The 15,598-nt window shown below is 46.9% G+C and overlaps 1 protein-coding gene across 1 annotated transcript; it reads right to left on the bottom strand.

The window, feature by feature from the left end:
• Window positions 1–4,629: 4,629 nt before the first annotated feature.
• Window positions 4,630–15,289, bottom strand: TMEM51 (transmembrane protein 51). Its single transcript, XM_012440189.3, has 3 exons — window positions 15,174–15,289; window positions 9,514–10,048; window positions 4,630–5,725 (listed from the first exon to the last, which is right to left on the bottom strand). Exons 2-3 carry the CDS (start codon window positions 9,852–9,854, stop codon window positions 5,311–5,313), a joined length of 756 nt encoding a protein of 251 aa, XP_012295612.1. The 5' UTR covers window positions 9,855–10,048; window positions 15,174–15,289; the 3' UTR covers window positions 4,630–5,310.
• Window positions 15,290–15,598: the final 309 nt, after the last annotated feature.

The following is a 15,598-nucleotide window of genomic DNA, read 5'->3' as shown; positions in this document are numbered from 1 at the left end:
ATTCTCATGCCTCAGTCTCCCAATTAGCGGGGAACAGGCATGTGTCACCATGTCTGACTAAATTTTGCATTTTTAGTAGAGAAGGGGTCTTACCGTCTTGGTCAGGCTGGTCCTCAGCTCCTGACCTCAAGTGATCCATCTTGACCTCCTAAAGTGCTGGGATTACAGGCGTGAGCCACCGCGCCCGGCCTCCTTGCTTTCTCTGTGCCAGGTGCAGCTTGGACACTTTACCTGTGTTGGTTTCAGGTACTCCTCACAAAATGAGGAAGCTCCATTTTGCTGGTGAAGAGATTGAGGCTCAGATGGGAAACCTTTCTCCCACCCTCCGTGCTTGCACACATAACAGGGGCTGTCCTTCCGTAACTCCACACCGGAATATGCAGCACGGTTTGTCCTAGGAGCTAGATGGTGCTTGTCAGGGCCTTTAGAACAAGAAATATGTCCACTAATCCTCAGAAGGGCTTCTCGTGGACTGCCTTTTAGAGCCTGTGGTTCAGTTGATTCGCGCATTTCCTGCGATGCAGCTGTGTCCCATTTTCAGTATCTCAGGACACTTATGGATTGATTTCAGCTTTGCCATCTCACGCTTGTCCATACAGAACTGAGTCATTTCAGGACATGTGGCTTCAAATGACAGAAGCCCATCCAACTTGCTTAAGCAAAGATAGGCATGATTGAGAGCAGACTGGGGCGTTGTGTATACCCAAAGGCCATGGTGTGGCCAGGCTCCCCAACCAGGAACCGCAAAGCAGCAAATCTGTCTCTTCCTGTGAAGGGCTGTTTCCTCCATGCCCTTCTGCTTCCTTCATCTCTTCCTGCAGGACTGGCTTACTCTGTGCACGTGGTTACCCTGCAGCTTTCAAATGTATTGCACCCAGTTCTACTAGTCAGTTCAGAATGATCACCCAAAGGTGGTTGTCACCCAAGGCCACAGGACCTGATTTGGGAATCAGTGCCCAGGCATGAACCTTTCCCATGAAGAGCGGGCTTTAGCTTCACTGCCATATCCTGGAGCCTAGAGCCGTGCCTGACATCTAACAGGTGCTGAGTAAGCATTTGTGGAAATGGATGGGTCCAGGTGGTTCCGCTGCACTCCCCAGGCAGTGGTCTATGCTGCAATCACAGTCACGCTGCAGTCTTGTGCCTTAATCACCTGCTCCTGGCGCCCCTTCACCAGAACTGCAACCAGCCAGAGGAAAGGGAAAATCAATATCGAGGTTAGGTGGAGTACCAACTATGGGCCCAGCACTGTGGACAATGGAAAGGCAGCTCTGTCCTCAAGGATTTCAGTTAAACTCAAGATCAAAGCTGGCCAGGTGCGGTGGCTCATGCCTGTAATCCCAGCACTTTGGAAGGCCAAGTCAGGTGGATGACTTGACGTCAGGAGTTCAAGACCAGCTTGACCAACATGGTGAAACCCCGTCTCTACTAAAAATACAAAATTAGCCAGGTGTGGTAGCACACGCCTGTAATCCCAGCTACTTGGGAGGGTGAGGCAGGAGAATCACTTGAACCCAGGAGGTGGAGGTTGCGGTGAGCCAAGATCATGCCACTGCACTCCAGCCTGGGCAACAAGAGGAAAACTCCATCTCAAGAAAAAACAAAAAAGAAAGATTAACACTAAAGAATGAAATTGACTGGGGGACAGCATCTCTCAGTATAGTTGGGTTTCCCAAGGACCAAGGACCAGAAAGTCACCAGGAGGCAGCAGTCTCTGAGGCTTTTTCATGGCTGCATCTTTGAGCAGTTAGCTCCTTTCTCTCTCTGCAGAGTGGCTTCTTCGGCTTCACTGGTCTGTGGCCCATCCTGATGGCCCCCAAACAGTCACCTAACCCCTGAGACCACATCAGTCAGCTGAACTCTCTATCCCAGGCCTGTCTCCTGGGAGAGACTTGCCTAGCCAAACTCAGCTTCTGATTGATTCTCCCTGGGTATCCTGGATACATACCTCAGATCCAATCAGCTGCAACCTGAGAGCATGGAGGTCACATGATCCCAACAGGGTGCTGAGATCTGTTTGAGTAGGGTGGGAATGCTGAATCGGGCTTAAAAAAACCAGAATTCATTCATATTTCTTCTTGCTGCTCGCAGATAGCCCTGGGGCCATGTGGGTTGCTACTTCCATTTCCCCCATGTTTGTGCTTTTATATTTACTTTAGGAACAAAAATATGGTTGAGAGGAAAGAAAAGAACTAGAATCTTCTGGTTCTTGCCTTCTTAGCTTCTCCCTTTTTTCTTCTCCCTCCCTCCCTCTCTTCCTTCCTTCCTTCCTCCTTCCCTCCCTTTCTTCCTCCCTCCCTTTCCCTCCCTGCCCCTTCCCTTCCCTCCTCTTTCTTCCCCTCCCCTCCTCATCCCTTCCTTCCCCTTCCCTCTCTTCCCTTCCCCTCACTTCCCTTCCCTTCCTTCCTTTCCCTTCCCTTCCCTCCATCGTTTTCTCCCTCCGTTCCTTCCCCTTCTATGCATCTTCCTTCCTCTTTTCTCTCCTTCCTTTTTCTTCCTATCTTCTTTTCTAGTCCAAAGAGAGAGAGAGAGTCCTGAGGATGATAATACTAGCTCTGAACCAACAAGCAAACAGGACAAATGTGCTTTGGGGAATTTTGAGTGAAGGTGGCCTCCTGCTTTGACAGGTGGTTTTAACTCAATACTGCAGAGAAGTTCCTTGCCTTGAGGCACTATTTAGGACTTCAAACCTGGGGTTAAAGTTTCCAGCTAACATTCTCTCTGCCTTCATTTTAGAAAGAGGTGAGCCTATGCTCTATATTGTGTATCACTACATATCCATTATAATCTGAATAATTTTCTACTTGATCATTTCCAGGCATACAAGCAGGGTTCCTACATGCTATTTCCATTGCACTCCCATCTGTGGGAAGAGTCATGAACTGTTGAGGCCAAAGCAGGGCCTCTAGTGAGTTGAAGATTGAGCCCTTTACTGGTTTCCTATGAACTCTCTAACAAATTGTTACAAACTTGGTGACCAATAACAACAGAGACTTGTTCTCTCACAGTTCTGGAGGCCAGAAGCCCAAAATCATATTAACTGGTCTGAAATCAAGGTGTCAGCAGGGGGCTGCATCCTTCAGGGGCCCTAGGGGAGAATCTGTTCCTTGCTTCTTCCTGATTCCAGTGTCTGCCAGCATTCTTGGACTTGTAGATTCATCACTCTCATCTCTGCCTCTGGGATCACATTGCTTCCTTCTCTTCTGTGGATATACTTTCCCCCTTTCACTTGTGAGGACATTTGTGGTTGGCATTAAGAGCCCACCTGGCAAATCCAGGACAATCCCATCATCTCCAATCCTTAATTTAATCACAGCTGCAAAAACTTTACAAGATAATATTCACTGGTTCCAGGGATTAGGGTATGATACCTTTGGGGACCACCCATTAGCCCACCCAAGCCCCACAACTCCTTCTCCCCCATGGAGGGTCTAGACTAGGGAGACATCCCAAAAGGTGTCTACCAGAAGTCAGATTGAGAGCTCTTCCACAAAGTCATGTCTCAACTCATCTGAGTCTTTGCTCTTCTCTTTTGTTTTCCTCCCATTTATCCTCTGGTTGGGAAGAAGCACAGAGAGTAACAGGAAAGCAAGCCCAGCCCAGGGACATGAGACACAAAGAGCCATGAGTCAGCTCAGGAGTGGGCTGGGGAACGGACCAGGCCTCTGGGTGTCCCATGCTACAAAGCCAATCCCAACATCTCCCCTTTTAATAATGCATTGCATAAGGAAAGTGAAAGCTTGGAACTTTAGTTGCTGTTGCCAATCTTGAGATAAGAAGGTGATCACTGCCTAACTGTCATCCCTTCCCTCTCCACTGGAGCTTGTTAGGAAACATCTGGGCCTGGGAATTTTCTTCCCACCAGGTTTGACACCCAGCAGGCTGGCTCCATGCCCACCAATAGCAGGAAGGCTTCCTTTCGACTTGTTTTCCCAGACTCTCACTTTATGGTCAAGACCCTGACCCCATAGGTCTCCATTCCCCTCCTGTGTCCCATCTTCAATCGTGTGTGATCCCCTGGGCGTTTCTTATTCATTGCACTGCTTTTCTGGGCTGCACAGTCACTTTTCCCCTCCAGGGGGACATGCTCACCCACCTCCTACACTTACACAGCTTGTTAGTTCTGGGGGCAGAGGACAAGCTGCACCAAGCTCCCTCCTGGGCTAGTTCTCAGGAGAGGGAGATAAGAAGGATGCCTAGACAGGTAGAAAGCTACTGTTTAAACAACCAGAACTTTCTTTTGGGCACATGGGTCAACAGGGACAACCTCTGAACGTGAGAAGTACAAGTCCTCATTCAGAGTCTGGAAAAGCTCTTCATACTGAGCTGTTTGTTTGGTGGGGTGTGTAGGAACCTAGGTCTTGGAGCCAGGAAACCTGGGCTCAAACCCCAGCTCTGCCGCTTACTGGCAGTGTGACACAGGGCACTTACATTAACCTAAATCCTCTGTGAGCCAACCAAAAATGGCATTATTACCAGACTTGGGTCTGGATGAAATGGGATGATATGTGAAATGCTTAGCACAACACCTGGCATAAGTGTTCAGTACACATTAGCTATTATTATTGCTGTTTTTCCCTAAGAAAGTCAGTACTGGAAGAGCTGCTAAAGTAACTCAACACCCAAATGTACTACATATAAAATATTTTATTATAAAAAGCTCCATTGTGTGGCATTTCAAAAAGAACAGAACATTTCCTACAGTTTTCCTTTTTTCGCTATTACACAGAAGAGACTAGTTAAGTGTACCAATTAAGACTATCAACGTATCACGTGCCTAAGTTCATCAGGCCTTAAGTCCTCAACTAAAGACAGCACCAGGGGCTCTGCGAGGGCCGCCACCTGAGCCTCACCACTTAATTCATAAAACAGCCTGTGTCCTTCCTACAAAGCCAGGTCGTATTTCCTACCCACAGTTCAGGACTCCAGCGAAGACAGCAAACACAAAACTTGTTTTTTTTTTTGAAACAAAACAACCACAGTCTAAACCAGCCGCTAGGAACCCTTTCCTAGCTGGAAAGGAGAATGTGACCTGCGATTCAGAGTTAAGAGGATTAGGAGATGCCTGTGGTGAGTGTGGTCCACAGATTCACCAGCTCCAAGGCAGCATCTCTTTCCAAGGCACCTGCAGCAGGAGGCAGTGTGGGACAACAAAGTTACTCCTGATACAGAGAATCCCCTCCCCCCATCCAAATGGCTCTGTGCACAGCTGGCCTCTCCATTTCTCAACCGTGGCTCACGTGGCTTTGTTAGAGTCTTAGGGGCAAAAGGTGTGAGAGACAGGAGGGAGTGTGGCTCAAGTGGGGTCATTCAGTCGGGTGGCCGGGTGTCAGGGGCCTTCTCCTGGACTTCATCATACTGCGGTGGAGGAGTCAAAGGCTCTATCGAGGGAGGAGGGACGTTTTTGTCTGGGAGGTTGATCCTAAAGTCTTTAAGGTGAAGCTTTTCGGATTTAATCCTACGAACTTTGAGTGGTTTCAGTCGTTTGGCTAACTTAGAGTTCTGCCTGTCAGGGGTGTTCCCGTGGCTGGCCTCCACGTCAGCCCTGGTGGTTGTGGGGGTGTTCTCATCGAGCCCCGTCAATGACTCATAGGATGGGAGAGAGATGCTCAGCCTCGGGTTCTGCTCCACTCCCCTTGCTTCTGAGTAGTTTGTATTCATCACTTCCTCGTAGCTGGGGACATAGTACCTTGAGGCAGCCTCCTCCTCCTCTTCTTCCTCCTGACTGCAAGAAGACACACAGACAGGGAGGGTGTTAGCATGCACTCAAGTCATCCAAAATCCCAAAGAGATGGGCTCCAAAGAGTCGACACACAGCAGCCTTGTAAATAACAAATGGGTCTTAGAGGCAATAAAAGCGAACATTCCAAGTGTTTACTATGAGCTGGGCTCTCTTCTAAGTACTTTAACACATAGGAACCAATTTCAGATTCCTAACACTATAAGTATTATTCATGCAGGACAGGTGAGTCCCCAAACCAGGGCTTAGCCTGGGAGGGTTCTTGGCTTCACCCAGGAAGGAATTCAAGGGTGAGCCAGTGACGTTAGACAATCATTCTTTACTGAAGGGCGGGCACTGCTCCTTGTGGATGAGGGCTAACTCATAGGCAGTACACCCAGAGTCGGCAACAAAGGGGCTCTTGGAAATTGCGTTTATATCCACTTATACCCACTTTCAGTTATGTGCAAATTAAGGGGTGGGTTAATGCAAATTGAGGAGCAAGCTATTTAGAACTTTCTAGGAAAGGGGTGGAAGGGATGGTAACTGCCAGGTTGTTGCCATGGCAATTGTAAACTGTTTTAGCACTGGTGAGAGTGTCCCATGCTGATGAACAATGAGGGCAGCCAAGTTATCACCCTCATCGCCATTTGCTGGTTTTGGCTGGTTTGTTCTAACCTTATCACATCTGGACCACATCCTGTTTTGGTCAGCAGGGTTATGACCAGAAAACAAGTCCTGCCAGTTTCTATCTCACTATTATTATCTCCAATTTATAGATGGACTGGGATACATCAAGATTAAGTGACTTGGTCAGACCTTCAGGAAATGGGAGGCCAGAAGTGAACACTATACTCTCAACTACTGCACCATGTTATCTGGCTGTTAAACTTCCTTTACGTTGAGTCTATCCCACTTAGCAACATGCCGGGTGAGCTATTCCATGCTCAGCTGGGTCCTTTGGCCAAAGCCAACACAAAAATATACGAAGTAGCTACCAACTTTCAGTAAAATGGTTGCCTCCAGGTAGAGGAAGAATATCTGAAATGTAACATTTATGTGTGTCTCAAATGATTCTGTAATTTTATCTTCCAAGTTTACCCCAAGACTCAAAAAGATCAGATCCTCTCAGCCTTATTCTCATTTGACCATTGAAAGAGAAAACCAAAAAGTCAGGATGTTTTCTCCACATTTATGGGAATTAACGCCAATAGGCACTTTCCAGGACCCTACACTTGAACCTGTGGGGTGATCATGGCCAACATCGGAAACCTCAATGTCTGCCTTGGTTCTCTTCCCACATTCCTTTAGGAATGAGCTCAATGTGCTCACAGCTAGGGTAGGGGATGATGAGTGATTGATATTCCTTCTTTGTTCTTTCTATATTTCTCAAGTTTTCTAGAATAAGCATGTGTAATGTTAATTTTGGGTGTCAACCTGACTGGCCACGGTTGCCCAGATTAAACGTAGTGAGGATGTTTCTGGAAGATATTAGCATTCAACTTGGTGGGCTTGGTAAGGCAGAGTCCCCTCCTCACCATCCAACTCATGGAGGCCCTAGATAGACTGAAAGTCGGAGCAAGCAGAAATTTGACTCTTTTCTCCCCGCCTCACTGCTTGAGCTGGGCCATCCCATTTCATCCTCTCCTGCTCTCAGACTAGGATTTATACCCTCACCTTCCTTGGTTCTCAGTCAGGCCTTCGAACTCAGAATGAATTATACCCCTTGCTTTCCTGGGTCTGCAGCTTACAGATGGCAGATTGTGGGACTTTTTAGCTTCCATAATTTCAGGAACCAATTCCTCATAATAAATCTCCATTTAAAAAAATATATATCCCACTGGTTCTGTTTCTCTGGAGAACCCTGAGCAATATGGAAATTGTATATACCAATGGAAATTGTATATACCCACTTACACCCACTTTCAATTACGTGCAAATTAAGGGGTGGGTTAATGCAAATTGAGGGGCAGGCTATTTAGAACTTTCTAGGAAAGGGACAGTAACTTCGGGGTCATTACCATGGAAAGGGGTGGTAACTGGTAACATTGGAGGGCAGAAATCACTTCAATATAATGAGATTTTTTTTCTTCTGGTGTATACCCACAAGCAGTATTGCTGGATCATTTGGTAGCTCTATTTCGAGTTTTCTGAAGAACCTCTAAACTCCATAGTGGTTGCACTAATTTACATTCCCACCATTAGTGTATAGGGTTTCCTTTAATCCATATTAAATTAAGAACAATTCCCCTCCCGCTATAAAGATAAGAAATGCTTGTAGAAAATTCAAACAACACAGAAACATCTAATGAAGAAAAGAAAAACATCCCGAATCCTTCTACCTGGAGACTGACCACTGTAACATTCTGGTGTACACCTTTTCTACCCCTCTCCAATCCCACAGCCACAACATTTGATGGGACCAGAACCTGACCAAAGATGCCGTATTATATCCTCCCTTCCTCAGTGTTGTGGATATGGTCCCACATTAACAAATACAGCTCAACAGCGGCTGCAGAGAACTCCATTGAGTAGGTACATCATCATTTAACTTCGTAGATGGGTTTTTAGGCTGTTTCTAAGTTTTTGTTATCCTAAACAACGATCTGATAAATATACTGGTACAAACTCCTTTGCATCTGTGGGACTGACTCCCAGGGATCAACTTTCATAAGTAGAATCAATACACACATCTTCAGTATTGCCCCTTATGGTGAAACTCTTCAGAAAGTTTATAGCAGTCAACATTCCATCAGCCATCCATCTTCCCTACAACTCTCCAACAGTAGGGGCTGTCTATCTTGACCAATATGATGGGCAAAAAAAAAGAAAAAAAAAAGACATCTTTTGGCTTGCATTTCATGATTAATGAAGTTGAACATCTATTGGTTGAACATCCAGGGAACATTTATAACCTTTGTCTATTTCCTATTGGCGTATTCATCTTACATATTCATTTGTAAGAGCTCTTTTTATAATAGGGGTATCAACTGCTATCATATGTTCCCCCATGTATCACTTATCTTTTAAATTTGTTGGTGGCATTTTTGCACAAATGAAAAATTGCTTTCCAGCCATTTCAAATCAAAGCATATACACAGCATGCTGGGGTGAAGGGACAGGCACCAAGTATGAAGGTGCTGGCCACCCCAGGCCCTGCTCAGTGGCCCTGGGCAGGTCAAAATGTTGGTTCACTTAAGAGTAATGGACTCCAGCTCCACCCAAGTTGCTGCAAAAGACAGGTTTTTTTTTTTTTTTTTTTTTTTTTTTGAGACAGAGTCTTGCTCTGGTGCCCAGGCTGGAGTGCAGTGGTGCTATCTCAGCTCAGTGCAACCTCTATGCCTGGCTACTTTTTGTATTTTTAGTACAGATAGGGTTTCGTCATGTTGGCCAGGCTGGTCTGAACTCCTGACCTCAAGTGATCCAGCTGCCTTGGCCTCCCAAAGTTCTGGGATTACAGGCATGAGCCACTGCACCTGGCCCAAAAGACAGTATTTTGTTCCTTTTTATGGCTGAATAGTATTCCATGGTGTAAAAATCTATTGTAATAAAATTAAAAAAATATCTTGGTTCACCTGTAATCCATTGTACCACCCTATTTGGGAAGCTCTGGTAGAAAAGTCTAAAGTTATCTGTAAAATGATAAACTCTTTTTACAGAGCCTTCATGGGCAAACATGAAGCAGTAAAGCCTTGTAGATGACAGCCTTTTCCCACGGAAAGGTGTGCACATGTGTGTGCGTGCATGCGTGCCCACCCCCAATCGGGGGAGGAAAAGGGACAGTCAGGCCTCACCTGTCTTCCTCCTGGGCATGATGCCCGGCGCCTGTCGGGTGCTGGACGTGGGCCAGGTCCTCGCCCTGCCGCTGCTTCCTCTTGTCCCTGATACTCAGGCAGATGGAAAGGAGCAGCAGCATCACCCCTGCCCCGACCAGCACGTAGGCCACGGAGAAGGTCTTGCTCTTGAGGATGCTACCACCCACCTCAGTCTTGTTGCTGCCATGAGCTGTTGGCTTCTCAGCCGCACTGAAACCAGGTACCAGGTTCCACATGGCCATGATCACCCCAAGGACCAGCATCCCCAGGCCGATGGCTGTCAGCGCATAGTGCGAGCCGTTGGCCTTGGACTGGGCCATCGTGTCAGTGGGAGGAGGGCGAGGCCCGGTTCCAAGAAAGAAAATAAATATACAAAAAGGAGCAATCGCAACAAAGCCCCCTTATATGCACCCTACAAAATTGCTCGCCCCACGCTAGAAAAATAGCCAAATTCTGGAGAGATGGTTCCGAGCAATCATGAGGCCTCCTGTGTAGATGACTGCGACGGAAGGGCCTGCAAGGAAAGCAGAAAGAGCAGAGAGAACGATCAGTTCCGATTCCAGACGCTTTGTGAACGGGGCGGCTCTGCTCTTGAAGGAGTTAAGCCGCAGCACCGAGCCCGCTGGCTCTGGCTGGGCCTCGCCTTTGATGCATTCCAGATGTCTTACGTGTGAGGCTGCAAGAAGGGAGGCTGGTCTGCCCACCCCCTACTCCCTGAAAAGGAAAAGCCAGACCTTGCCCTGCAGGAGGCCAGAAAGGTCAGAGCTCAGGTCATTAAAACATTGTGTGGAATTTAATGAAATGCAGTAAAATCTCAGCGCTGGGTGGAGGCTGCTCTCAGAGAGTGAGGGATGGGATGAATGGGCCACGATTGAGAGTTTTAACAGACTCGCCTGGGGAACAGGGCCTCAGCCAATGGTATGTCCAGGCCAAACAGCCTACGGCCCTCCGTCTACCACTCTCAAGGGCTCCCTATTTCCTGCAGGAGAAAATACAGCTTCTTAGAACGTTGCTGCTCATGGTGGCCTTAACCTGGGTCCTGCCTCTCCTATTGCATCTCCCAGCCTGCCTTTCCTTGCACATGCTCCCCACCACCCTCCAGAACTCCTCAGTTCTCTGGTCACCCCAGCTCAGGTGCCTCTTTCATGTGCTCCCCAAAGCCCCCAGCAACAACTGTAGCGAGTCTCTCTCTTCCCATAACCACAGCATCCATCATCATCTCTAAGCCTGGCACACAGCAGAGACTCAAAAAATGTTTGCAGAGTCAATGCTGGATAAAATGAATAGAGGCCACGAGAAGCCACCCAGCAAGACAAGCTTCTCTGAAGCCACGCCGAGTTCTCCCTTTGTTAAAGGGGGCAGAGGTCTGCACATTCTTCCTTTTCGCTCCTGTGCCCAGCTGGACAAAATAAACCTTCTTTCCACGAAGCAGCTCAGAGACCCTGCACTAAAGGGAACAGCCCGCAGTCCTGGGATTCCACAGCATTTGTCGGTTGTGAGTGAGCCAGAGAAGCAGTCACTTAAGACTTTAGGTTAGAACATTTTCAAGGACCCAGAAGGAGAAGCTAGCAATGCCCCTGGCTAAACCGCACCCCCCCCACCCCCCACCCCATAAGTTATTCCTGTGACAGGCACTTTTGTAAAACAGTAAAATTTACAAGATGTTTAGCTGGGCAAGGTCCTGTTTACAATTCTGCGTTCTTTCCAATCTCTCCAAAAGGATGACTGACCAGGCTGCTTGAAATCTGATGCTGCGAAGATATTTTCTTATGAAACTGTGAGCTTATCTGAAATTGACCACTTTGTTAAAAGATACTCTAAAAATATTTGGAATAACATCCTTTATCAGCTTGAAGTCTGTTCCTTCTTTTTTTTTGCTCAATAAATATTTCTTCTGCATCTAACTACCTGCTAAGCAGCACGTTAGGCACTGGAGAAACAGCAGCGAGCAAGTTAAGGATCAGCAGAGCTCACGCCTGTAATCTTAGCACCTTGGGAGGCTGAGGCAGGAGGATCACTTGAGGTCGGGAGTTTGAGACCAGCCCGACTAACATGGAGAAACCCTGTCTCTACTGAAAATACAAAATTAGCCAGGCGTGGTGGCACGGGAGAATCGCTTGAACTTGGGGAAGTATAGGAACTGTGGGATTAGACAGCAGGGTGTCCTAGCTCAGGGCTGTGGGACACACAGGAAGACTATGTGGGAGAGAAACCCCACTGGCGTCATTGGGCCTGCACCCTGAATGCACAGCACTGTGTGTGTGCACGTGTGGGAACGCACCGGCCCTGCTCTTGAAGGAGTTAGGAAGAAGCACCAAGGTATACTGGTGCATGAACACATGAGTTGGTGCATGTTTATGCACACATGAGCACGTGTGCATACCTGTGAGCACCTGTGTCCATATGCATGCATATGGATGGAATATGAACAGGTAGGTGTGGGCATGCGTGTGGTGTGCAGGGCATTGAATAGGGATCCCGCTGCAGACCGCTGTGGTAGGACCAGTTGGGAAGGGCACCATACACAAGGATACTTGTTTCTTTTTTTTTTTTTTTTGAGACGGAGTCTCGCTCTTGTTACCCAGGCTGGAGTGCAATGGCGCGATCTCGGCTCACCGCAACCTCCGCCTCCTGGGTTCAGGCAATTCTCCTGCCTCAGCCTCCTGAGTAGCTGGGATTACAGGCACGCGCCACCGTGCCCAGCTAATTTTTTTGTATTAATAGAGACGGGGTTTCACAATGTTGACCAGGATGGTCTCGATCTCTCGACCTCGTGATCCACCCGCCTCGGCCTCCCAAAGTGCTGGGATTACAGGCTTGAGCCACCGCGCCCGGCCAAGGATACTTGTTTCTTACAGTATCACTCATGGCTGGCAAAAGGAAGGATGGGGGCTCTGGCAGCCTTAGGAATGCACTGGTTCTGCCAAATAGATCTGAGACAAGGTCAGATTCGGAGGATGGAGAAGTGCATGCCGGGGGCTGGTGCTGGAAGCAGGAGTGATGCAACTACCACATTCTGAGCACCTGCTAAGTGCCCAACAGGGAGGCCCTGTACCTGGGATGCTGAGAGTGTGTCTAGCAGACTAGTGATTTGAGCCGCTTTAACCCCCTCCCTGCCTGCTCTCATTCATTCTCCATTCCAGCTTTAGCCTTATGCTGCATGAGAAAGACAGGCTCCAGATGCGAGTCATGGGCGGAGATGAAAATGTCAGGATTGGCCGGGGACAGTGGCTTATGCCTGTTATCCCAGCATTTCGGGAGGCTGAGACGGGCGGATCACAAGGTCAGGAGATCGAGACCAGCCTGGCTAACACGGTAAAACCCCATCTCTACTAAAAAATATATATACATGAAAAATTAGCCAGGCATGGTGGCACGTGCGTGTAATCCCATCTACTCAGGAGGCAGAGGCAGGAGAATCGGTTGAACCCGGGAGGCAGAGGTTGCAATGAGCTGAGATGGAACTATTCCCTCCAGCCTGGGCTACAGAGTAAGACTCCATCTCAAAAAAGCAAAAAAAAAAAAAAAAAAAAAAAAATCAGGATTAATACATTTTTTTGATCTGATAAACTGTCAGTGATTAAAAACATGATAATACTCGGTATGGCAAAAGGTGTTGGGATGGCAATTTCATGGCATTTGTTTAGATGGCAAGTTTTGGCATTTGTAGAACAAAAGCTTCAAAAATGTTTATACCCTTTGGCTCTGTAATTCCAACGTCTAAGAATTATGTACAGAGACAGTCATCACAGCTTTACAGTGGTGAGAAGCCAGAAACTACTTCAATAGCCAATAATCCAGATCAGGGTAATAAATTATGGTTCAGGCACTTATGAAATTATGGTCTCAAAGCAGCTAATATATTTTTAAATCAAACAACAGGGTTAAAAGAACAGTATGTTCAGCGTGATTCTAATTTTATAAAAATTCTCTATACACAGATGAATATATGGGAAAAAGAAGCCTGGATGATTGTACTTACATTAAAGTAAAAGAGACAATGTATTTTTATATATATATATACACACATGTATGTAAAAATCCCAGGGGTGTCACCTTCCAGCCTTGTACCAATGACTGCTTCTGGGAATGAAGGAAACTTGGAAAGTGTACCCTTCACTCTCTATTTCTCTCTTTTGAATTTTTACAATCTGACTGTATTGCTGCATGGTAGCATTGCTGAGTGGTTAAGAGTGAGCTTGGGACCCAGGCTACCCAGGCTCAGATCCTCACTCTATTCCTTCCCAGCTGTGTGACCCCTGGCAAGTTACTTAACCTCTCTGTGTCTCAGTTTCCACAACTGTAAAATGGAGATAAAAACTCTTGGCTGGGTGTGGTGGCTCACGCCTCTAATGCCAGCACTTTGGGAGGTTGAGGCGGGTGGATCATGAGGTCAGGAGATCGAGACCATCCTGGACAACATGGTGAAACCTCGTCTCTACTAAAATACAAAAAATTAGCCGGCGTGGTTGTGCACATCTGTGGTCCCAGCTACTCGGGAGGCTGAGGCAGGGGGATCACTTGAACCTTGGAGGCGGAAGTTGCAGTGAGCTGAGATCTCGCTACAGCACTCCAGCCTGGTGACAGAACAAGACTCCATCTAAAAAAAAAAACCCAAAAAACAAAACAAAACAAACAAACAAAAACACACACACAACTCTCTAGTACCTACCTCATAGGGGAGTTATGATAAATCAACAATATACGTAAAGCACCGAGAACAGTATGTGAGCAGCACAACCGGAAGTTCTTAGACAGAAAATTGTGATTTAATATTAAAGCTTGTATTCTCAGTGGGTAAAATCACCCACAAGGGGTAACAATTGTTTCCTGGGGATGGGGTGAGAAAGATCTTGGCTATTACAGTGGTTTATGGCCCTCCACAGGGCCGCAGAACGTAACTAGATACACAGTGCATCCTTGGCGTTACATTTTCAAGTTCTCCAAAAAGAACGTCTAAAAAGGCTTCTCAGGGAGGTCAAGGTGGGGGAAAAGGTTGAGAAACACTATTTAACGTATCGTACTAAGTTTCACAACAGTTGGATTATATATTAGGATGTTTATAGTTATTTTCCCTGTGTGATGGAATTAACGATGATTTTCATTTTCTTTTTCTTCCTAGGAGAATAAGAATTAGGTAACAGGAGTGTCTATGTGTTGCTTTCATAAACTAGTTTTGGTTTTCTGGGTTCGTGGCAGGGTCACGTGTGCGACAGTCACATACATTTGTTCTTCAAGTTCAGCCCTCTCTTTGGGGACCGTGATCTTGATGGGTCCATGGGGAGTGTAGAAACCCGGCTCCCAGCGGGTTAGCTGCTCAGCTGTTTGTCCTGTTTCTGGCTTGTTGACCCTGGACAGCACCCCAGTTATATTTAGCATGATGTTCTTTCCCTTTCAAAAATAAGGAAAGAAGCTAATTTTATGCTTAGAGAATTTGGACCACACAGCTTTCGTTATGTCCCTAAAACAGAGTAGGCTTGGTGGGCAGTCTGGGGGCCTGGCTTGGCCAAACTCAACGTCTAGACCCTGGGGTTGGCCCCATCACTGCTCATGTCTGAGGAGGCCCTAAGGGAGACATGAATGATTCTATATCTGAGTTTTTTTTAAAAAAATTATTAACCAGTTAGAAAGGTTCCTACCTGTTGTTACTTGAGGAGACTCAGGGCAGGCCTGAAGGCAACTCTTCATGCTAGAGTCTTGAGTTAAAGATCCACCTATAAAAAACCACAGAGATGCAGCCTTCTAAGTAAGCTGTGAGCATTGCAACTGGAGTTACCTGTCGGGGAGGCACATGTTTGCTTTGTTTTTAGAGGGAAAGGGCAGGAGTTGGGGTAGGTGTCTGTGTAAGACAAGTGGTACCAAAAGAAGCCAGAATTCTGTACCAAGAATATGAGTTGCAGAAGGATAACATGGTAGCTAACATTTATCAAGCCCTCTCATGGTTTTATCCACCTTAGACACGTGCTCCAGAGAATATCAGAGGAAACACTCTCAGGTCAGCTTATAAGGAATGTATAGACCTTGACACCAAAACTAGAAAAGGACAAGGCAGGAGAGGAAAATG

This window comes from Aotus nancymaae, unplaced genomic scaffold (assembly GCF_030222135.1).
Source record: "Aotus nancymaae isolate 86718 unplaced genomic scaffold, 86718_ANA_hifiasm-v0.15.2.pri h1tg000053l, whole genome shotgun sequence".
Lineage (NCBI taxonomy): Eukaryota > Metazoa > Chordata > Mammalia > Primates > Aotidae > Aotus > Aotus nancymaae.
The sequence above is the reverse complement of the archived record's forward strand: the minus strand, read 5'-3'. Positions and strand labels throughout refer to the sequence as shown.

What these genes read in the sequence shown, in the direction of transcription:
- TMEM51 (XM_012440189.3), bottom strand. Translation starts at nt 9,854, where the DNA reads ATGGCCCAGTCCAAGGCCAACGGCTCGCACTATGCGCTGACAGCCATC. An exon ending in CATGCCCAGGAGGAAGACAG is followed by an intron (nt 5,726 to 9,513) that starts GTGAGGCCTGAC and finishes GTCTTCTTGCAG; the next exon opens with TCAGGAGGAAGAAGAGGAGG.